The following is a 25,338-nucleotide window of genomic DNA, read 5'->3' as shown; positions in this document are numbered from 1 at the left end:
TCAAAAGGTCAGATTTCCTCGCTTCCACTGAAGCAAACAAGATGCTCTTTCGAACATTCACAAATCATGGATAACATGGATCATCAGCTTTCACACAAACTTGTGAAGTCCATGCCAGCTCAAGTGCATGTCCTTAAAGCAAAAGGAGGACATACAAAAAAGTAGTTCTTACATTCATGTTCATTTTTTCAATTCAACATTTCACTTCAATAATTATGCTGTTAATTTGTATTGAAAATTTGTATTCAATTAGAAAAACATTTTCACAAGTGGTCTCAGACTTTTGGAACCTACTGTAAGTATACTGTATATTGGGACACTTCTAATGATGACACACGCCTTTCATAAGTGGGCCACTAGAGGTGTAGTCACATGTACTTTGCAAGAATCACATCCCAAAGTGCCATGACATGATCCCATCACTATAATGAGCGTAGTTTTCATCATACTCTCACTTTTTTTCTTTCTCTTTCTCTTCCTGTGTCATTCAGATTTGTCATTAAATCTAGAGTCACCCTCCAAAGATCCACGTCAGGCATGTCCAATGAGCCATCCAAGAGTCATTTTTGGCACAGTGTGTGAAACTAGGGATGGGCATTATGACATAAGCCCCTAAGACAGCTCCTGTTTTTTTTTAAAGCCCCTGAGGATGACCCCTCATGAGGAATCAAAGAGGAAGCCATAACTCCCTTTAAGTCACCTTCCTACTCGTCCTTGCTTCCCATATTTCAAACGACGAGGGGTGTGCTCTAAGAAACTTTTCATCTATTTTTGGAGATTGAGGCCTGCTCTCAGACACTTGCAGACATGCAGGTTTATCCACCCACTAGCAAGGTATTCTCAGTCAGGTGACATCGTATGATGGCGTCAAGGACAGCTATGCGAACCATGTGTTGCAGGGACACATTGTCAATTTGATTATTGGTTTGTTTCTGGACTAAGCAGAACAAAATGCAGAACGGATGTCCACGTGCTGAAGGGAAGTGTAATCACATGTACCCCACATATGCTGCTGTCACTTGACACGTTTGAAAAAATAACAAAATTACCCTCTTAATCAACCTCAGATTCTATTACCTTCAAGTGAACAATAGCAGGTCCAAACAATAAAGAGACACATCGGGAATACAGCTATGAAGAAAGACTGACATATGGTATTCAGGGTTCTCGCCCTTTTCGACCAATGAATTTCCATAACTTTTCCAGTCGTTTGAGATTTTTTGAAACCAATTTTTAAAATAACTTCAGACTGATTCACTAATAATCATCGAGACTGATTTGTGAACCATTTTGACAAATTAACTAAAAATAACTGACTCAAAAGAAGGATTCGCTCTCAAATCCGACATCACAGCTTGGGAGAAAGTTCTACTCTACACAAGCTCGAACCAGGAGCAATATTTAGGTAATGAAATATTTTAGAGCAGAGCATAACTAGAAAAATGTATGTATATTCACTACATTAAATTTTCCATGACTTGTCCAGGCCTGGAAAACACAATTTTAATATTTCAGCCTCATATAAAAAAAATTTTAACCGTTCTTGACTTTCCAGCCAACATGAAACATGTTCACAACCGATTTTACTTCCAAATTTTAACAGGATATTCAACAAGAAAAATTATGTAGGATAGCACTTTATCCATCTGGTATTGACCGGATTGTGAAAAGTGGTTTCAATATAACATGGTTGGAGTGGAAGGATTAAAAAATAAGAGGGCTTGTTGACATCAGTCGAAAAGGAAAGTAGTTTTGGAGGCTGTGCAAGTTGTTACATTTTGAAAGATTTAGAAGACAAATGTTTTTTTTCCCCTTGTAATAATGTACACCATGCGTAAGACCAGGAGCATGCATTGAGAGGGTAAATAGGAGTCAATTTTGATTTCATGTTAAATTTATACCTGAATCAGGAAGACCAGCTAGTATTTAAAAAAAATCCCCAATGGATATTTCACTAAACTCTCTGACTGAGCAACTTAAAGTTGACCGAATGACCAAGAAAAATGACCAAGTAAATATTAATAGTGGAGTTTTTTCCCCCGCATTGCCTTGAGATGAATATCCGTGGTCAAAAGGGTGGAGTTACAGTGTAGGGTAACAGTGAATTAGAAGTGAGGGAATCCACAGAGATGGATTTGTTACATCACATCCACACCATGGTCAGATGCTTCATTGAAATGGTCAAACATTTAGTCATTAAAAAACATGCTGATTGTTAACATACAGTGACTAATAATTTATTGTTTATTACTGTATTGTTTTCAAATTAAGAGGTGTGTGCATGTCTGTAATAATGTGATAGACAGAGGTGAAAATACCACTTCGAGGCCCTGTATTTTGCTTGGACTTAACCTGGAATACACTACAGGGGCCAAAAAGTCATATATTTATAGTACTACATAGTCACAATTCCAATGAAGGCCACATGTGCTCCACAACAGCCAAAATTAGCAGAGGCAACATCCTGAATTCTCCCTCGTGGACCACAACATGCCAGTGTTGTAATAGATAGCACATAAACAGAAGCTACTCATTTTACTTCAACTAGTTATTTTATAACTAACTTATAAGTTATACTGTTCATATTTTCAGTATTTATGTCATTATGTACAGCTTAGTTTCATAACTTCATTTCATCTTCAAACAAGAAAATATCAGAGCCCATCACAGATTCCTTGATATGCTCCTACAAGGTGATGAATGATTTATCTTCATAGACTGTCTTAAGTGTGAAGTCAGAATTAATGGCACAGCCTTAGATTGATTTACATCTTACCTTTCAGATAGAACTCTGAGCATTAAGACTGGGAATTCTTCCTCTCCCTCTGCACCTTTCACTTGTGGGGTACCTCAAGGTTCCATATTGGGCCCTATTTTCTTTTCTTTATATATGCTTCCCCTGGGTTCACTTTTTAGGAAAAATACAATTTAATATCCTTGTTCTGCAGATGATACACAGCTGTATGTCCCACTTAGTTCTGATGATTCATATTCTGCCATTTTTACATGCTTTGAGGATACTAAATGCTGGACAGCAAGAAACTTTCTCCAGCTAAATGAGAGCAAGACTGAAATTGTTGTGTTTGGCCTCCCTAGCACGGTCTCTGAAATGACTAGCAATCTAGCGATCCTATCATTAAATGTTCACCCCTTTGCTAAAATTGGGGTGTGATCTTTGACTCGGCTCTAAATTTTGAAAAACAAATAAGTGCTGTGGTGAAGGGCAGCTTTTTACAACTCCAAAGGTTGAATGCTAAATTAAAACCATTGCTCTCATTTAAGGATTTGGAGATAGTTATTCATGCCTTCATCTCATCTCGACTTGGCTATTGTAATGCACTGTACATGGGTCTTGGTCATTCATCTCTGTATCACTTGCAGTTAGTCCAAAATGCAGCTGCTAGTTTGCTGACTGGAACAAGGAAGAGGGAAAGTATTTCACCTGTTCTAGCATCTCTTCACCGGTTACCAGTCCAATACAGGATTAATTTTAAAATTTTGTTATTTGTTTTTAAAGCTATAAATGGTTTAGTCCAGGGGTTGGCAACCTTATTGACACTGAGTGCCATTTTATATTTTCCAGGTCAATGGCTGTTTTCAGCTCATGAAAACAGGCTGCGTGATCATAAGGAAGGATTACATCAAGATGTAGATTGGAATGCAGGTGCGGAATTTATATAAATAAAATAGTCTACTCCTCTCTCGCCGTTGCTGGAGTGCCAGTGATTACCCCTCCATGTGCCAATGCTGGCACGCGTGCCACAGGTTGCCGACCCCTGGTTTAGCCCCATCTTATCTTCTGAGCTCCTTAGTCATCAACAATCCTCCAGGACTCTCAGATCCTCTGATAAATTTCTCCTGCATACACCACACTCACGCTTGAAGTTTAAAGGGGGTTGTGCCTTCTCTGTAGTAGGCCCTAACTATGGAATAATGTCCCTCTGGACATTAGATCCGCTCCTACTCTTCTAATTTTTAAATCACATCTGAAGACTTATCTACATTCTTTGGCTTTTGTATGAATGTATATTGTGTTTTTTATTGTATTTAATGTCAATCTTTTTTATTTCCCCTTAATTAATTGTAGTATTTGCCCATGTACAGCACTATGGTGTACACTTGTTTTTAAATGTGCACTATATTTAAATTGACCATGACCTTACAAAGCTCTAGTCCATCCATCCTGGAAGTAATGAAAAAACAAGAAAACATTAATTAGTTCTGTAGCAAGCTATATTATGGGAGCAAGCCACAATCTGAGTCTGGATCTCAGTGTAGTGCTGAGTGCACACTGTGAAGATGTTATTTTTGTTCCAAAGTTCTGCAGGGAAAAGGAGGAGTTTTCCCCAAAGACAGATAGAGATCTGGGTCTTAGTATTGGTGGGAATGGATTTGTGCTGGCGGCATGCATGTTGCTGTTAGTCTTATGTGTCCAGACTCGTGACGCAGCTCTCTGATCTGGGAATTAGGGCGAGTGACAACGTGTCTTCATGAAATTCAAGCACAGGTCAGCCAAGAGAGGGAAAAGGTTGGGCAGACTTTGTAACCCAGTGGTCATGTAGCAGACCTGGAGTTAATGCTGCCTTCAAATCCTCCCTGGAAGCTCCTACTTATGAGTTTCGTAAAGTGCGTTCAAGAGATTACGGTTAGAATAACCATGTTGGGCAATTTCATATTTTTTCTAAATATTTTAATACAGAAAGTTTTAATTTTAATAAAAACTTTGATTTTAATACTTTTTTAGCTCTAGTGCAAAAAATGCAGAGCAAAACATGTGCAATAGGCATGTAAATTACACTTTATATACACCGATCAGCCACAACATTAAAACCACCTGCCTAATATTGTGTAGGTCCCCCTCGTGCCACCAAAACAGCGCCAACCCGCATCTCAGAATAGTATTCTGAGATTATATTCTTCTCACCACAATTGTACAGAGCAGTTATTTGAGTTACCGTAGACTTTGTCAGTTCGAACCAGTCTGGCCATTCTCTGTTGACCTCTCTCATCAACAAGACATTTCCGTCCACAGAACTGCCGCTCACTGGATGTTTTTTGTTTTTGGCACCATTCTGAGTAAATTCTAGAGACTGTTGTGTGTGAAAATCCCAGGAGATCAGCAGTTACAGAAATACTCAAACCAGCCCATCTGGCACCAACTATCATGCCACAGTCCAAATCACTGAGATCACATTTTTCCCCATTCTGATGGTTGATGTGAACATTAACTGAAGCTCCTGACCCATATCTTTGTTACCAATCAAGAACTTTAACCACTACGCTAGATCATTCCCTCTTGGGACACGTAGACTTGTTAGTTCCAAGTCCAACTTATATTGCAGAGATGAGCTTACGTATCGGGATACAAGAGAGGAATGGTTTGCCTTACTTTGATGTACAACATCAATTCCAAAAAAGTTGGGACAGTATGAAAAATGTGAATAAAACAAAAAGTAGTGATTTGTATGTGAATTATATTCACCCTTTGCTATATTGAAAGCACTACACCTAAACATTATATGATGTTTTTCCTTGTGAATTTCATTTAAAAAAAAAAAAAAAAAAAAATTATGTACAGTAATTTCAAATCAGATGATTACAACACACTCCAAAAAAAGTTGAGACGGGCAATTTAAGACTAATAGAAATTTGACGAGTTAAAATAAGGCAATGTGAAACAGCAGATGTTAGACATGTGAGGCAATCATGTCATATACTGTAAGAAGCCTCCAAAAACAGCCTAGTCCTTCAAGAGCAAGGATCATTCGAGATTTGTCAATTTGCCAACAGATGCTTCTGCAAATAATCCAGCACTTTGAGAACAATGTTTCCCAAAGACAAATTGTACAAATTTGGGCATTTCACCCTCTACATTTTACAATATAGTTAAAAGATTCAAGGAATCTTGTCAAATCTTGGTGTGTAAAGGGCAAGACGAAAACCACTTCTGAAGCGTGTGATCTCTGATCTCTCAGACATCACTGTCTTAAAAAACATAATTAATCTGTAATGGATATCACAAACATGGGCTTGGGATTACTTTAGTAAACCTTTGTTAGTCAACACCATTCGTCGCTGCATCCATAGATGCAAGTTAAAACTATGCTATGTAAAGCAGAAGCCCTACATCAACACTGTCCAGAAGCTCTGCCAACTTCTCTGGGCTCAGTCTCATCTTAGATGGAAAGTAGAACAGTGATATTGTGTTTTTTGGTCTGAAGAGTCCACATTTCCAATAGTTTTTGAAAAACACAGCTGTCGTGTTCTCCGGGCCAAAGAGGAAAAGGACCATCCAAGCTGTTACCAGCGTCAGGTCCAAAAGCCAGTGTCTGTATGGGCCAGGGGTGTGTCAGTGCCCATGGCATGGGTTAACTCACACATCTGTAAGGGCACCATTAATGCAGACAGATATGTACACATTTTGGAGCAGCATATACTGCCATCCAGCACAGTCTTTTCCAGGGACGTCATGGCATTTTCAGCAGGACAACTTCAAACCACATACTGGCCGAATAAGTAGAGAGTGCAGGTGCTAGATTGGCCTGCCTGCAATCCTGACCATCTCCAATTGAGAATGTGTGATGCATTATGAAGCGCACAATACGACAATGAAGACCCCGTACAATTGTGCAGCTGAAGACCTGCATAATGGATGAATGGGGGAAAATTCCACTTTTTAAACTTAAACTTGTGTCTTCAGTGCCTAAATGCTTAATAAGTGTTATTAGAAGAAATGGTGATGTTTCACAGTGGTAAACACTTGACTGTCCCAACATTTTTTTGGAGCATGTTGCAATCATCTGATTTGAAATTACTGTACATTTTCAAACAATGAAATTCACAAGGTAAAACATAATATAATGTTTAGTTGTAGTGCTTTCAATATAGCAAAGGGTGAATATAATTTTCAAATCACTCCTTTTTGTTTTTATTATCATTTTTGGAACTGGGGTTGTAACATGAAAGCAGACCCTTGCAGCTGGACAGAGAGTACGGTTTTCAACACTAGTGTACAGGTGCTGACAACAAATCTCTGTGGTCTTGCTCACAAAAGGGCTAGTGGGAGAGAGGCTACTGGCAGCATGTGGGTCATATGACTTCCCAAAAAATATGTTTTGCACGCAACAGCATCATCCTGCAGTTATGAGGAGTGCATCGTGCACCTAGGAAATATTAAAAGCATACTCAATGCCATGTCAGAGTTTAAGTATATTTAAAGGTGCTCTGGCCAGTGACACCATGGAAAATGCACACAGTGTTGTTAGAAAGCCAGACTGAAAATCAATTAATGCTTCTTAAATGCAAGTACAAGAAGAAAGAGTGCACTTGCTCATCAATTTTGCCAATAATGACTCCTTTTACATAAATGATTCTATGTTCAATCATGAAACTCCACCTGGCACAAGCTGATAGGTCCTTTAAACATGTAATCTATCAGCCAATCGGCTCGTATACTCTACGGCCCAAGATGATAAGTCCTTTTGCATGTAATCTGTTAGCCAATCAACCTGCATGCTCTCTCTCTCTCTCTCTCTCTCTCTATGTCTAACATTTAAATTGCCTCAGTTGTTTGCAGGTAAGCTGGTTTCACTGCAGTGTGCTATGAGAGTTTTCACTCTGAAACCCTCCTCCTCCCCAGCAGCACTTGTCTAGAACTGCTTCAATCATGTCTAATTGTGCATCAGCAGCATGTCTTACATGCTCAACACAGCATGAGTATATTCTAGTAGTAGCAAGTCTTCATCCTTGCTCTGCAGCAGCAGCAGCATCGGCATATAGTCCGCCAAGACCAAAACTACCAATATCCATTGTCATATCATACCTTGTCATATCCATTATGACACTTTAAATTTATTTAGAGAATTGTCATTACTGAAATAACATTTTATACAGAAAACTAAAAAAAGCTTCCTTTCTGAAGAAAATGTGCTTACTAATGCAAAACTCACAGCCATAATGCCAGGTTTGTTTTTTTGGGGGTTTTTTTTGGTTTTTAATTGATACTGTGTCCCTAGGTGGTTGCTAGGGTGTTCTGGGTGGTTGTTTATTGGCCCAGGTCAAAAATTAATAAGATAGGACTCTAGTGTGATCCCTAGATATGGCTCGGGTGCCTCCTTAAATCCTTCAAACCCTTCACAGTCTTTAGAATTAAGTTAGATTGCTTAGAAAAGTAATGGAACACCTCTCTTCTTTTAAAACTCTGAAACACTATGTATGAGAGACAGTGACAGTGATGTGTATTTGCAAGCACCACTAACTACTGTGGACCCTTCCTCATCCTAACCCAACAGATACACACAAGCACATACAGAGAGACAGAAAAAAACATAGCAAAGTTAATTGTGGTGGAAAAATAATGGCCAGTGATCCCTTTACACAGCATGGGTCCATGCATTCCAGAACACAAGCACCATTTCCATGCACAGGTCAGTCTTTTAAGGGAAGCTCTGAAAGGCATTGAATTGCCTACTGACAGGGTTGGGAGGGTTACTTTTGAAATATATTCCACTACATATTACAGAATATATGCTGTAAAATGTAATTTGTAACGTATTCCTTTAGATTACTCAAGGTCAGTAATGTTTTCTAAATACTTTGGATTACTTCTTCAGCACTGGTAAATTTTTTCACTTGTTTTGACTATAAAAACTCTGCCAGTACAGTAAGACAAAATACACGTTAAAAATACATTCTCTGAAAAACCTCTTATGCAGTGTTGTTTCTAAAACAAGAGAAATCAAATTGATCTTGTTTTAAGGATTTTTAGATATTTTTACAGGAAAACCATTCAAAAATTATTACCAAGAATACGATTTTTGCCCTAATATCAAAGGTCTTATTAGAAAAAAAGAAATTATGATCCAACGTGAATTTTCTTGGTAAAGAAATATGATCGTGCCTGGTAACATGCATGTAAAATGGCTAGAAATAGCATATTAGCTTAGCGTAATGCTGACAATATACACAAGGTGTATTTCTATTTCTTCTGCTCCAAACTTATTTCAAACTTACTTCTCTGTCTGCTCATATGAATGTAACACATCATAAGATCATAAGAAAGTGTTTCACCGCTGTTCAAATGCACTTTGAATCGCATCATTTATATGTATAAATGTTTTCCATCTGAAAGGACTAAATATTAAATGAAACAAATGACAATAAAATGCAAAGTAATCCCTTCAGTAATCAAAATACTTTTTGAATGTAACTGTATTCTAATTACCAATAATTTAAATTGTAACTGTAGTGGAATACAGTTACTTATATTTTGTATTTTAAATACGTAATCCCGTTACATGTCTTCCGTTACTCCCATACCCTGCCTACTGAGCGTAATGGAACACCAAGTAACTCAAATTAAAGTGCTTCAACAAATTACTGGAAGACTCAAGCAATGGTGTGAGATATATGGTCTGCAGTTTCTAAACATTTTGATAAAGTTCTCTGGCTATAAGTTTGCCTTTGAGATGTCTGCCAAATGGCTGATTTCATCTGACAGTGCTCTGATGCTGTACTTCCCATATTTAGGGGTATTTACACTAAAAGAGTGACATAACAGTCATTTCCCATTTTGGACAATTTGAGCCTTGAACTAAAGGAAATGAATTTGTAATACTTTAACAACATACTTAAGATATCCATGAATTCTCTGAATTCTCTCTCGAAACAGCACTACATATTCAGTATAATTATCCTTTGAATTTAAAGGGAATTTTATCTCAAATGATTGCTAATGATTGCTCAACTGTCACTAAAGCATGTGGAAAGTTAACATCGTCCTTATGGAATCGTCTCACGAGGTTGCTGGTGAAATGTGTGGACCCAGAGACAGCCATTCAGCCAACCACATATGGACTCAACCATGACTCACCAATAACAAGAAAAAGGCTAGAAATCAAGTGTGTAGTTTACCAACTGTCTGAAAGTGAAAACAGACTGTGGGTAAAAACTGCTACAAGTTTTAAATACTAGACAGTCTTCAAAAGAGTTGGCAGCCCTTTAAAAGTGCACTCAGTAATTCTACTCCAATACACTTTTTGTCAAATTCTGCAAATATCTCCTCACAGTCTGCAAGCTGTCCGTTCAGTGGGTGGGCTGAAAAAAAATCTAGTATTTGTACACAGCCCTCACTCTGTAAATGGGACAAAAACAAAGTGGATCGGACCGATCCACACAACACTACTCCAGCCAATCAGCAACAGGGGGTGGTTCTTGAGCGTGCACAGGATGGGGGTGGGGGCAGAGTGAGAGGGAAATTCATTAGAAGAGCGATGGTAAATCTGGCTGATAAGAACTTTCTAAACTCCGAGGACAAATGGCTGAGAAACAGACCAAGGGGAAAAAAGGTCAGATGAATATAAACTAAAAAAGAAGGATTATGATAAGTCGAGGGCTGGGAGCCACGTCAACATCGGCGAGGCTTTTCAGCGGTGGAGAGACCTCCGAGAGGTAAAAGGCCAGAAGACGGATGCAGAAGATGGGGGGGCGGAGCTTCCAAAGAAGCCATGAAGAGAGGGGTGTGTTTGATTTTGGCAGTTGAGTTCGAATACCAACAGTGTTTCTCAGGAAACGCTAAGTGCACCTTTAAGATAAAGTAAACCATACAGTGTTGATAATCATATAGACCATTTGAAGAATGTAAACAAAAACAAAGGAATCAGAACAGTCCAGATGTATTTCCGGATCCTTTCAACAAAGTCTCTTTTTCAAGGTAAGTCGTCCACTTGGCGGCCGTTTTTGGAACGTTCTTAAGCAGTTTTGTCAGCTATTGTTCTATGTAAACAAGCAGCATGAAAGTGTAGCTCCTATCTACTTGAATCGGAAAGACCGAAATCTCCAAAATGGTTGGTCAAGATTATGATAAAAGAACACAAATAAGCATTAAAATCTGATAACACTGTGCAGCTTCACTTGAGCGGTCCGGCTTTCCTTGGCCTCGGCACTTAAGGGGAATAGCGGCCCAGCATCCTGGCCTGTTGCCCGCGACACGTGCTCCAACTCACGCCAGGTTTCTGGGGTTCGGGTCCGGCGACGCACCTAACTCGCACCAGACCCTCCCCGCTATATTCCTGGACCTGTGTTTAAAGGCAGCGGTGATGAGGCTCTTCACTGGGATCATGCGAGTTGGGGCGAAAATGCTCCACAGGAAGGGCGTGTCGTTCTGTCGCAACTGGTATAATAAATTGTGTTTCTGTACCTCAAATCACGCTAAAAACGCAATTATGCCATCTTGTATAGCTAATGCGCGTGCTTGAGTTGATTGACAGGCGATTTCTGTATCTAAAAGGTGACTGGCTATTTTACCTGTAAGGCGGGTTGACCTTTGGCTGCTATTGGGCGTTCCAATTTCTCCCATTAATTTTAATAGAAGTGGCCCATCTCTGCTAAATAGACTCTGTTTTGACGAGCAGGAAATGTTCATGGAACAATTATGTCACTTGAGACCAGTCTTTGAAATGGTCTATCCACATTTTTCCTGATCAACCACTGGGCGGTGCCATGGTGGTTCGAATTGCCAGTTTTCTATTTCTGGTCTCGAGATGCCACTAAAAAAAACTGCAAAAATGAGCGATCCTCTGCAAAAATGGAGAACAACAACCATTTATGTGTTACCTGGAGTAAAAATGAATTTCAGGCTCAACTTGTGCAGATGCTGGCTGTCATAACAACTCAGAATAATTAATGATATCAACGTAACTAAATTCGGACCATCGCTTCATGTCATACACACTCAGGTGAGGCACTGTTTTTAAAATAAATCTCAACTCTGTGAAGTATCGGCATGTTTTTTTGACCATTTTTCCAAATATAATACCTTAAACATTATTGAATCCGCTAAGAATTTACGCCGATGCGAGTGAAAACACTGGAGACCGAAATTGAAAACAGTCAAATTGTGGAACACTTCCACGTTCAGATAAAAGGAGGATAGCTGAAAAACATTTTCAAAATTAGCCAGTGCTGGTGTGCATGCAAAAGGGCATTTGTGAGTCATTTTGGCAAGGAGATTTTGATTGAAAGTTGTGATATCTGAAAATATCAAGCATATGCTGATAATACAAAGATGTTTTGTTTGCTGTAGTCATTTTCTCACCACAACTAAACTGAACAAATTCAGATTTATTGACCCACAAGATGTAATTAAGAAATTGCAGAACATACAATATTTCAACAGCAATTTACCTGTAAAAAGTCCCTTTGGGGGCTATAACTGAAATATGGGCTACTTGGCACTTTTAAACATTTATTTGACGTATATTCCACAAACATTGTAAACCAGTAATATATATATATATATATATATATATATATATATTTATTTTTTATAACAAAAACTATATTGTGAACAATTGCTTGGTGAGAAAATAGTAATTTATGTAAACAAAAATACAACAGTATCAATAGAACCAGATACATTTATCATTGTTTAGGATCTTGAACTGAAAAGAGAATCTCTACTCCTTAAATTTAATAATTAAACCATAATTACATTCAACAATACAGCCATATATATTAGTGCAGATCTTTAAGGTCCTCTTCTCTTGTTGATGTTCTGTGAATATGAGACAGACCTCAACCTTTTGTCCTCATTGACCATCTCTTCTGCAGCTTGGCGTCTCACCTTTCAGCGATCATCTGAATGATTTCCTACCGATATGCTCTGGCTCTGGGTATATGGTGCGGAAGGTGAGGTTTATTCGAGGCCCGCGGTCATGGTATTCCTTTGCCACCTGGTGCTATTAAAAAAATAAAAATAAACATTAATAACGTGAAAAGTTGCACTTACCATATAACGTAGTCATCTGATTAGTTTAAGATGGAATAAGGTGAGACTCCATGCACAACTTCATGGAGGTCCCTTCTGTGATTATGAATGGCTTCTGGGTTCAGTCTTCAGCTTGTCAACTCAGTCACCTAGTTTCATTGGCTCCCAACTAATGTACTGAGCATCTAATGCACATCCTGCCTGTGATCATTTGACACCAGCATTAAAACTATCTGCATAAAACATACAATATTATTGCAATCGTTTTTTATTGCTTTGTAATATCCAATCAAGTTGTGTTTTTGCAGCTGGTCAAAAGCATTTAACTATGAAGCTAGCAGAGGCTTTAAGTATTCAAACTCAAAACTTAATACAACAGCTAAATTAAAGGAATATTTCTGGTTCAATACAAGTTAAGATCAATCGACAGCATTTGTGGCATAATGTTAATTACCACAAAAATGTATTTCAAATCCAGGTTACAGTGAGGCACTTACAATGGAAGTGAATGGGGCCAATTTTTGGAGGGGTTAAAAGACAGAAATATGAAGCTTATAATTTTATAAAAGCACTTACATTAATTTTTCTGTTAAAAATCATGTATTATTTGAGCTGAAAGCAAAATTGTCATTTTCACAGTCATTTTAGAGTTTTAGGGTTTGTTGACATAAAATTGTCATGGCAATGAAGTTGTAAAATTGGTTATAACAACACAGAAAAGGTTAGTAAGTGATTTTATCACACTAAAATCATGTTTACATGCATATTGTTTATGTCTTGTGGCTATACTTATGAAACAGTATTTTATTGTTTACGGATTGGCCCCCATTGCCTCACTGTATCCCAGATTTGTGCTTTTTTTTTTTTTTTTAAAGAAAAAGGCAAGACAAAATTCATTTTTGTGGTAATTAATATTATGCCACAAATGCTGTCGACTCAGCTGAACTTGTATTGAACCCGGAATATTCCTTAAGCAATCGAACATAAGAATGAGTGTCTTGTTATCACAAATAACAGTCACAACTGTGATTTGGTTGCAAATACAAGTCCAGTGATGATATTATTATAGCTATGCTGTAATTTGTGATTTTGTCATAATGAAAATGAATTTTTCATTTTACAAAAACGTAACTCAAAGCATCTAAAAGGATCTATTGCTGTGACCTGGCTAGCTGTACTCCAGGTAGTCAGTAGAATGATACCACAAAATAATAATAATAATAATGTGACGCCATCATAAATAAATGCACAGTTTGAATGTTTTTCAACCATTCAACTGTTGTATAATATATGATTCCTCTGGGGATTTGGTGTTCAGAGCTATATTTTTGACCCAGATGTTTAGAACAACTCTTTGATAGTTATGCAACAGCCCTCAAATCCTTTATTTTGCACACTTTTTAAGGCAAGTCCAACCAGTCATACATGTGGCCTTAGTTAGTTTTATTTTGACAGATCAATGCGAGTTACGTCTACCTAATAAGAGCCTCTGAAAGCTTTTTGGCACAATTTGTGAGTGACCTTTTTCAAACAGTTTTCAGTTGTCGCCATAAAATATTCTTGACCTTTCACTGTTCTTTGTGCCTAACCAAAGGCCTGCGGTTTGACTTGGGAGCCGGAATCCAAAAGCAACTCTTCAACAGGACAAAAATAACCTCCAGCAGGATTTGACATTAAATTAGGGGGGAAAACAAGATCATATCTGTCCAATTTGCTAACCTAAATAAATAAAATAAAAAAACAGCCATTTGTAGCTAAATCAGTAGTTTTGTCTTGTTTTTTAATAAAGATATCTAAACATCCTAAAAAAAAAAAGAAAAAAGAAAAAAAAAAAAAGACACGTTGACTTGCTAAGCAGAATTGCGTGGAATAACAAGACTTGTTTTCAGAGAATATGTGGCCTATTTTAAGAGCACTAGCACTAAGCACAGCGCAATGCTTTTAGTCATCCGAGCTAAGTCAGTGGGCATGGCCATAAAGTTTGCTTTTTTTCATGCAAGCATGCGCTGAGTCTAGGCACAAGTGGGTTTGGCGAAACGCGCAAAGCTCTAATGGGCTGGGTCAAGTGCAATTTAATTCTGAGGTTCTTCTCCGGTTTTTACACCATCTACATCCTCTTATATAGTCCATTCCATTTCAAGCACTAGCGATATAAACAAAAACAGCACATTTATAAGATGCTGGAAGTAAAAAGGGACTACGTACACTGAATTACAAGAACAGAAATATGGACTTAAGTTCTTGTGCATTTACTGCATCCTTGTTGAATGTATGTAATGCATTTCTATGACAGTGCATTTCTATGCGCCTTTTAATTCAACCAAAAATATTTCTAAATTCAAATTAATCTTCAACGGAAACCAAAATATAATAAAAAAAATAATCATACCATATCCAAACATATTACACTCTCCAACTTCTTCCATCGGCCCTTTTTGCAGTGAATTTAAGATCACTCTATGGGTGCTTCTCATTTCCTAAATTGTGCATCCTCATTTCCTCGCTGCTCCATCCTTGAGCCCGTGAACTGGAATCCGATCAAAGTCCGCCATCATGAAGGACATATCAATTCTCTAAATGCACCGCGAGGAGGCAAAGATCGAGGAAGGAGGAAGCTTATTGAGGACACTTGAGCGAGGAAGCACCGGTGCATCATTTGCTGAAGACTTTTTTGTCGAAGCACTTGAATTCATAAATATGAACACATAAATTCTCATCCCTTTCACATCTGGTACAATAGTTTTAATTCAAATTTCACCTTCACAGTTTAAATAAACCATAATTGTCACATAGTTCAACAGTACATCTTGAATTATTTGGATTTATTATGAATATATTAATAAATAAAGTTTCAATGACATAAAGGCAAGCGCGTTGAGGTACTGCAGCTGCACAAAAACGTGCTCTGAAGTCACGCTTGAGTGAGAAGGACATTTCATTTTACAAATCTGTCTTGCTTTGATTCTTCTGTCCTCGTTTCCTTTCCTTCCATCCTTTCCTTGTTTCCAAAGAGGGTGGACCAAGGAAACGAGGAAAGGAAGCTAGGAAAGGAAACGAGGATACACAATTTAAGAAATGAGAAGCACCCTATGACAACAGTTGAAAAAAAAAAAAAAAATACCAATACGAATTATAACAAATACAATTTTAAATATAAACATAATAATAATAATATTGAAAAATAACCATGACCTATAGATAGTTTAACACAAATCTAATACATTTGTGTTTCATAAAAAAATATTACATAATATTGATGGTACATAATTTGATGTCCCACTATATTTTCAGAGTTTGGACATGAACTTTATTACCACCTGCTGGTGGAATCTCCAAACTGCAAATGCAGGAACTGAATTTAGCCATTGTGCTGAACACAGACCTGCTTTTGAAACTTCTTAGCACAATGACCTACTTCTCAGGAAAATAGCACATTTCATTAACATACAATACACCCACAGTTTGCGTGCATACTTCCACAAATAGCGCAAACACTCCCATCCACGCTCACTTGCGCTTTGCGCTCTCACGACAATTGTACTTAGAATTAGCACTTGCACGAAAATGGGAAAAGTTGTAGCACACTGCCATCGAGTCTAGTGCTACACACTTTGCACACTCATCAAAATAAAGCCCTATATCTTGAAGAAAGTGTATTTTTTGTTTTAAGCATAAACCTCACTAATTTTTTATTATACTTTAAAGAAGAAAAAAACTATTTGCCAATGGGCTAAGCAAAATAAACTTCTAAAACTAAATTCCATATATTCTCCGAAAACAAGTCTTATATTTTAAACAATTTACTTGTCTACTGGAAAACAAGACAAAAATATTGTTTTTATAAAAATATTTTTTGCATTGCTGTGCCTTTGGTAATGTTTTCAGTCATTTCTGAAGACTACTTTAGAACATTTGTCCATTTGAAGTCTTCCTAAGAAACAATGTGAAGTTCAGCATGTTTTGAAGAAACATTTCACTTTCCCTCCTCACACTATTAAAAACATCAGCCAAAAGAGTGTCCTCACTCAAAAAGCAAACTGCGTGACTGTTCCAGATCATCCCAAACAAGTGTGGTCACATTTCCAGAACACACTGTAGCTAGAATGATAGCCAAAACAAAAAGAAACTTCCACCCTCCACATAATTTATGGCATTTTTGACCTATCAACATTGTTATTAACGGTCAACTTGAAGGGATAGTTCACCCCAAAATGAAAATTCTTTCATCATTTACTCACCCTCATGCCACCCCAGATGTGTATGACTTTCTTTCTTCTGCTGAACACAAATGCAGATTTTTAGAAAACTATTTCAGCTCTGTAGGTCCATACAATGCAAGTGAATGGTGACCAGAACTAAGAAGGTAAAAAAAAGGACATAAAGGCAGCATAAAAGTAATCCATACGACTCCAGTGGTTAAATCAATGTCTTCAGAAGTGATATGACAGTTGTGGGTGAGAAACAGATCATTATTTAAGTCCTTTTTTTTTGCTGTAAATCTCCACCTTTGTCCAGCCCAACCCAGTTGGTGGCAGAATGTGAAAGTCACTTCCACACACCAGAATGTGGAAGTGAAAGTGTAGAATGACAGTAAAAAAAGGACTTAAATATTAATATGTTTCTCACCCACCCCTATTATATCGCTTCAGAAGACATGAATTTAAAAATTGGAGTTACTTGGATTACTTTTATGCTGTGTTTGTGCTTTTTGGACCTTCTGAGTTTTGAACACCATTCACTTGCATTGTGAGGATCCACAAAGCTGAAATATTCTTCTAAAAAGCTTCATTTGTGTTCAGCAGAAGAAAGATAGTCATACACATTTGGAATGGCATGAGGGTAAGTAAATGATGAGAGAATTTTCAATTTTGGGTGAACTATTCCTTTAAGAGCACTTAAAAATTACGCAACAGCTCATTTACCTGCCAGTCTGCCTGTGTGCAGCCTTCCATAAGCAGGAGCGTCCCATGGGTCAGTGGGATTCGCAGATGCTCTACATAGGTGTAGTTGCCTTTGTCCTCCTGGAACATATACACACTCTACGATCACATCAGACTGAAGTAACATCCCACACATAGGCTTGTATTCTACATACAGTCACAAAACACAGACACAACATTGCACACTCTAAGGTTGTCTGAAAAACAACCTTAAAGAATGCATCACAAAAACATTTTATATTTAAACTTAAAAGTGGATATATGATGGAAACATAATCACAACGCAGAAGTCAGCCAATCATAACAAAGGTAATTTACATATAGAAGTCTTAAAAGTACAGTAACAAAATAAACAGTCTATTAAATTCTAAGATCCAAAGAAAGGGTGGAAAACTTTCATGTGAAACTAAATTATGACAGGTTTTGATCCAAAAAAAAACTTCACTAATATTATAAGTGGATTTCTGGGAAATAAAATAATACAAAATTTAGCATACAGATCCCTTTAAGACACTAGGAATGCATTTTTACAACACCTTGATGCCCTTTTTAATCTAAAGATTAGCACAGCTGTGGAAGTTAAAAACAGCTACTTTGCAGACTCACAGGAAGCGGCTGCTTACGAAGACTGAACACTCTCGTGTCCCCCAGACTGAGAGAGGCGATAGTGGGCTGGGGTCCTAATGAAGGCTCATTGTCACTGTGCCAACCAATGCTGTCTTTCCCATCCCGGTACAGGTTACACAGTAATGAGTTAAAAGTGTGGCCGCTCTTCTGCTCAATGGCCCGACGCAGTGTGGTGAGAACTGGATGCCACTGTAACATAAGAGAAATATTGACAGAGATTTAACGCATTTAACACACTGACCAGAAATGACATTTTTGACTCCATTTGTATGCTGGTAATATGCATTACTTGCTAAAATGAAAACATGAGATAAAATGAACTGAAGTAACATATAGTAAGTGATTAGATGCACCTCAGGGTTGGCATCCATAGTGGAGCGTGAATATGTATAAGGCAGCTCTCCATACCAACAGGTGAGTCTGGGTTCCTCATATGCATCACCTGAAATGTAAATCACCTTGAATATGAAGTATATTCAGCATGTTGTTTCTCTTAATACTGTATATAAAAAAAATAATAATAAAAATAAAAAAATTCCTAGGAAAATGTGAGTGGTACTTGCTGATGCAAATCTCACCACCATAATACTAAGGTGTCGTGGGTGGTTGCCGGGGCATTGCTATGTGGTTTCAAAGGATTTCAGAGTGTTTTTAGCATGTCGCCAGATATTACTCTTGGGTATTTAAATTTTGAATACTTTTAGAACGGTAGATACGGTTTAGAACAATCTATTACAAACCCAAAATATAAGCAATAATAAGCAAGCAACACTAATAATAGACACGTAGACTAATAATAGACACGTATGCATTTACGAAACCAAATCTGTGGTTACAAACGAGCCGCATTGTATTTTGTGCATGCAATAATATTGCAGAAGACTCTCTCTTGAAAACCCAAATGCTAACAGAAAGCTACACTATAAAGGACACAGTTACACACAAGGCACCAAGATATAAAGATAAGAGCTTGGAAAAGAAAACATTTATCTTCTGTGGACCAAATAAGGTATAAAACGCAACTCGGCGAGTTGTGGAACCAGAAGATATTTGCCAAAATGTGCCATGATTAGTCACAGTCAAACGTGGGCTACTTCTGGTCCAAAGCAAATGTTTAAACATTTGGTACTTTTGGGAATTTTTCAAATGATGTCAGTTCTGGAAAAGGTAAACAGATGAGGGAGCTGGAGGCTGTGGTAGCACTGCCAATTCAGAGATGAAGAAGGACTGGAAAGTGTGAGTCACCATGAAAAGAGCACTCTGTGAGCATTGTGACAGACAGACACAAACATCATATGTGTGCATGATGTACGTGCACAGATCCACAAACAAAGATAGACACAGGTATGAACACACGCTTGCTTCATTCGCCTCTGTTTTTTGGCCTTGGGCCGGATTCAAACCTGTTTCTCCTGCATGAGCACCACAGCTCAATGTATACTCATGTGGTACCACTGGACAACGGTTCTGACCTTGTGCCTCATTTTATATTGAATCTTTTATATTGATCATGGACAACAAGAGGATAATATCTTTTTCATATTTCCCCCAACTTACAGTGACCAAATATACCACTCACCCATCATCCTGTAATTGGTCTTTTGTGACCAGGGCAGTTCAGCGAGAAGCTTGCTAAACATCCAGTCCGCCTCCTCTTGCTGCAGGAACCCAGGTATGAGCCGCAGTCTGGACAGAGTAACAGTAATCACAGTTAAAGATAGTAAATAATATATATATATATATATATATATATATATTTTTTTTTCCCAATTTGGCATGTCCAATTCCCAATGCACTCTAAGCCCTCATGGTGGCATAGTGACTCGCCACAATCCGGATGGCGGAGGACGAATCTCAGTCGCCTCAGTGTCTGAGACCGTCAATCCACGCATCTTTTTCACGTGGCTTGTAGAGCGCGTTACCACGGAGACATAGCGTGTGTGGAGGCTTCACGCTATTCTCAGCAGCATCCATGCACAACTCACTACGCGCCTCACCGAGAGCGAGAACCACATTATAGCGACCATGAGGAGGTAAAGACAGCAAATCTTATGAGAGCTATGCTTAAATCAATGCTGTTAGTGTTGAGGATAAAAACAAGGGACCATATTTTACACTTTTGTAGAAAGTGACCACATCACCATCTTCCACTGCCCATCCCTCTGATTCTTAAAAAAATTAACGATGCACTAAAATGAAATGTTTTGGCCATAATCGAAAATTCTGGAAGCACTGGGCCAAAAATTATTATTTTTTTTTTTTTTTGGAATAACTAAAATTCAGTGGTACTTTATAATAAGGTTGTATATGTTAACATTAGTTAATGGAACATTTAACATGAACTAACAATGAGCAATATTTTATGGCAATTCTTAATCCTTGTTAATGTTAATTTCTAACGATTGTAAATTATAGCATTAGTTAAAGGGATAGTTCACCCAAAAATGAAAATTCTCTCATCATTTACTCTCCCTCATGCCATCCCATATGTGTATGACTCTTTCTTCTGCAAAACACAAATGAGGATTTTTTTTAATAATATTTCAGCTCTGTAGGTCCATACAATGCAAGTGAATGGTGACAAGAACTTTGAAGCTCCAAAAAGCACATAAAAGTAATCAGTAAGACTCCAGTGATTTAATCCGTATCTTCTGAAGCGATATGATAGGTGTGGGTGAGAAACAGATCAATATTTAAGTCCAGAAATCAGAAGTTCTAAAAAGCACATAACCTTATGCTGCCTTAATTCTAAAAAATTCTCCTTCTAAAAATCGTTAGAATTTGTGTTCTGCAGAAGAAAGAAATATGAGAGAATTTCCATTTTTGGGTGAACTATCCCTTTAATACATTACTATCTTATAATATTTAATATGATCTCAGAATATTTTCAGAGTGATTAAACTTGTGCTTCCTTCAGCTGGCATTCCTACAATTATATTAAATTATTGAACGATATTTAAAATGTATATTATATATATATATATATATATATATATATATATATATATATATATATATATATATCTTTAAACTCTACACATGTAAAAACTGACTTTCAGCTGATATAAGCACATCTCTAGGCCTACATAGAAGAAACAAAGGCCTAAAAAGAACAAAATGCATAAATTTTAATTTCTTATGATTGGCTAACCTTGGTGTACTGCCATTTTTCATGCTGTCATGTATCAGGATGACAAGTTGATACTTTATACTGAAAAGGTGTTGATGTATGAATGTGGGCAGTCATATGTTAATGTGACTTCATAAGTTTACATAAATGTTCAGGGTTGACTGGGGAGACAAGGGAGTAAACCTGCCAGTCTAATTGCATACAGCCTTCCATAAGCACTTCCATAAATTGGGTCATTTGGGGAATTTAAACCCTATAAGGCACAGCTCAAAGTTTAAAGTTTTCTCACCGTGACACTCCAGAAGGACCTTGACTAATGTCATATTCACCAGCCTTTCTGAGAGAGAGACAAATAAAACGTAGATTGGATATACATTTTGTGTCAATCAAAAGGTTTTATTGCTTGATGTGCTGTGGACTGAGTCACTCACTCGATCACTTTCTCTGCAGGTATCACTCTGATAGGCTAAAATAAAGATAGAATAAATCAGAGATACTCAGATTTCACCACTGCCTCAGCAAACTACTTACAAAAGCTCCAAAACGGCTCTTACATTAGCTGGCTGATGGAACTCAAATGATTGTGGTCCTGCCTTCCATGACCCTGGTTCCGATTGGACATCTTGAGCTAAAACACATTACGGCCTTAATTAAAAGCTCTCAATAAAGTCATTTAGAACACTGATTCTTGAGATGAGGGACAAAACATGTCTTACAAAAGTCATCTTTACGTTAAAAATGAAGAAATTCATAATAAAAATACTGGAAAATTTCATCTAAAGGAAACGTATATACTCAGGGCATTCATTACTTATTTTTAAAATAATTTCATTAAAAAAATTTTAATGCATGCTCTATACTTGGAAGCACATGTAACTTAACCTGTCCTCAGCAAGAGGTCACGATCTTAAACTGCCGAACAAAGTGTTAAAAAAATTTAACAAATTCCTAAATATAAATATCAAATGAAAGGTAGGGATCTGTACGATATCAAACAATACATAAAGTAAAATTTAAATTATATTTAGCATAAAAAAACTGTCAAAGTTGTGTCCTCACTTTGCATCAACTCTGAATAAATCAGACAATGTCATGGTCAGCTATAACTCTCAGAGTACCTCTTTCCCACTTCCTGCTCATGGTGGATGCAACAATAGGACACGTAGTCTGATGTGTGTGTGTGTGTGTGTGTGTGTGTGTGTGTGTGTGTGTGTGTGTGTGTGTGTATATATATATATATATATATATATATATATATAAACAAACAATGTTTAAGGGGGGCCTGGGTTGCTCAGTGGTAAAATAAGCTGGCTATCACCCCTGGAGTTCGCTAGTTCGAATCCCAGGGCATGCTGAGTGACTCCAGCCAGGCTTCCTAAGCAACCAAATTGGCCCGGTTGCTAGGGAGGGTAGAGTCATATGGGGTAACCTCCTCTTGGTCGCTATAATGTGGTTTGTTCTCAGTGGGGCGCGTGGTGAGTTGAGAGTGGATGCCGCGGTGGATGGTATGAAGCCTCCACACGCTATGTGTAATAAATCTCCGTGGCAACGCACTCAACAAGCCACGTGATAAGATGCGCGGGTTGGCGGTCTCAGAAGTGGAGGCAACTGGGATTCATCCTCCGCCACCCAGATTGAGGCGAATCACTACGCTACCACAAGGACTTAAAAGCACATTGGGAATTGGGCATTCCAAATTAGGGAGAGGAAAAAAAAAAAAATAATAATAATTTTTTTTAAGTATCTGCAGTCACGGCTTCAACATGTCAACACCATCATTCCCATTGTGATAATTTCTGTTAAGAATTGTGAATAATTTTGGCATTTTAGTTTAGGTTATGGAGACAGCTTCAACTGATGAATAAAACAAACAAAACAGCTCCAGTATACAACACATGGTTAAGATGGAAAAATATTCAATTTTGTCAACTCTATCAGAATTTTCAGAATAGTGTGAAAACTGAAAAAAGAAAATATGTAGAATGTATTTTATCACTTAACTCCTTTACTGAACACTATTATTAGATCAAATTAAAATAGCACGCTTTTTGGTGTGTCTGATGGAGTTGACACAAATGACAGTTAGATGTAAGTTATGAAGTGAATAAATGTTAATTTTCAGAAAAAAGCATTTTATAAAAACCTGTTCCCTTATGTGGTTTGTTAGCTGAGACCTCTGTCTACAAATATATCCATTTCAAATTAATAGATCAGATTTTAAACGTTTTGTCCCTAATCTCAAGCATCAGTGAGCAATCACACATTTAACTATTTGTAATAAAATTGACATACGAAGAAAACTATACACTGATACACCGTCGAGACCATTCTATTGAATATTTTACATTTAAATAGCATGCTATTTTTTTCCATTGAAATCCATTTATAATAGCCAATGTTTCTTGCAACAAAAACAGTCATGATTTAGTTTTACATTAACTCTGAAGGTTAGAAAAAGGGTAAAGGAATAGTTCACCCAAAAATTTTAATTCTCTCATCATTTACTCATCCTCAGGCTTTCCAGATGTGTATGACTTTCTTTCTTCTGCAGAACACAAATTAAGATTTCTAGAAAAATATCTCAGCTCTTTAGGTCCATACAATGCAAATAAATGGTGACCAGAACTTTAAAGCTCCAAAAAGGACATAAAGGCAGCATAAATGTAATCCATGCGACTCCAGGGATTAAATCTATGTCTTCAGAAGCACTATGATAGGTGAGAAACTGATCAATATTTAAGTCCTTTTTTACTATAAATCTCCACTTTCACATTCACATTCTTCTTTAGTTTTTGGCGATTTGCATTCTTCGTGCATATCACCACCTAATGGTCGAGGTTGGTCAAAGGTAGAGATTTATTGTACAAAAGGACTTAAATATTGATCTGTTTCTCACCCACACATATTATGCTGCTTTTATGTGCTTTTTGGAGCTTCAAATTTTGGTCACCATTCACTTACATTGTATGGACCTACAGAGATGAGATATTCTTCTAAAAATCTTCTGCATAAGAAAGAAAGTCATACAAATCTGAGGTGGCATGATAGTGAGTACATGATGAGAGAATTTTCATTTTGGGTGAACTTTTCCTTTAAATAGAATGTTTGGCAACAGTTCCTTTGGGATTTCTGCATGAAAATTACTGTCAACCTGTTTACCATGATTAAACCTTTTGACGTATAAAATAGATTTAGCTGTACCGGTATGACACAGGTAGAGTTCATTGTGATCAGGCTTTACCTACCAGTTGGGTGTTGTGGTTTGGGAAGAGGTTTGGCCCAGGAGCCCTGGACCCTCGCTCGCTGCCTTTTATCAGTCATAATCAAGTCTTTAAATGTTCAAAACTTACCTGAACAGAAGAAAACAAAAAACAAAATGCCGGTGGGCTTTACTGACTTTGAAAGAAAAACGATATCTTGTAATGCTCACAATGGCTGCTTTAAAGGATCTTGCTGCCATCTTCAGGTATTTCTAACTCATAATTTAACTCATTTTTCATAGTGGATATTTGGCTATGAGTTAGCTGCTGTTTCTGAGAACAAAGAAAAGACAAGCAAGAAGATCAGCCAAAAAAAAAAAAAACTGGAGGACTGCCTGGCCATATTATAAAATGCAAAGCAAGTATTTTCTAATGCAACTAAACTGATGACATTTACTACACTTACATTTGCAAACTGTCAGAACATGGACACAGTGTTAACGCTTTAATGGGCTGTATCAACACTTTTAGCTTTACCTCAAACATAAGCATTTTTAATAATACTTACACGTTAGTTTCGACGCGAGAATTTATTTATCGCATTCTTCTAAGCGCTTTATATCTTGGATAAACACCACATGGTGTTCTAAGAAATCTGTCCGGGTTATTACAATA

The 25,338-nt window shown here is 37.4% G+C and overlaps 1 protein-coding gene across 2 annotated transcripts; it reads right to left on the bottom strand.

Moving 5' to 3' along the window:
- Positions 1-12,107: 12,107 nt before the first annotated feature.
- On the bottom strand, positions 12,108-25,323 carry LOC127437772 (alpha-ketoglutarate-dependent dioxygenase alkB homolog 3-like). 2 transcript variants are annotated; one of them, XM_051692940.1, is made up of 10 exons: positions 25,232-25,323; positions 24,709-24,813; positions 22,018-22,091; positions 21,895-21,929; positions 21,753-21,800; positions 19,913-20,019; positions 18,687-18,775; positions 18,313-18,522; positions 17,689-17,787; positions 12,108-12,737 (listed from the first exon to the last, which is right to left on the bottom strand). In XM_051692940.1, exons 2-10 carry the CDS (start codon positions 24,782-24,784, stop codon positions 12,633-12,635), a joined length of 843 nt encoding a protein of 280 aa, XP_051548900.1. In that variant the 5' UTR covers positions 24,785-24,813; positions 25,232-25,323; the 3' UTR covers positions 12,108-12,632. The 2 variants fall into 2 exon arrangements, with proteins under 2 accessions (XP_051548900.1, XP_051548901.1); XM_051692941.1 differs by having other exon boundaries at positions 24,709-24,996; positions 25,232-25,319.
- Between the last annotated feature and the right edge of the window lie 15 nt (positions 25,324-25,338).

This window comes from Myxocyprinus asiaticus, chromosome 48 (assembly GCF_019703515.2).
Source record: "Myxocyprinus asiaticus isolate MX2 ecotype Aquarium Trade chromosome 48, UBuf_Myxa_2, whole genome shotgun sequence".
NCBI classification, from domain to species: domain Eukaryota; kingdom Metazoa; phylum Chordata; class Actinopteri; order Cypriniformes; family Catostomidae; genus Myxocyprinus; species Myxocyprinus asiaticus.
Note: the sequence above shows the minus strand (reverse complement) of the source record. Positions and strands in the feature narration are given on the sequence as shown.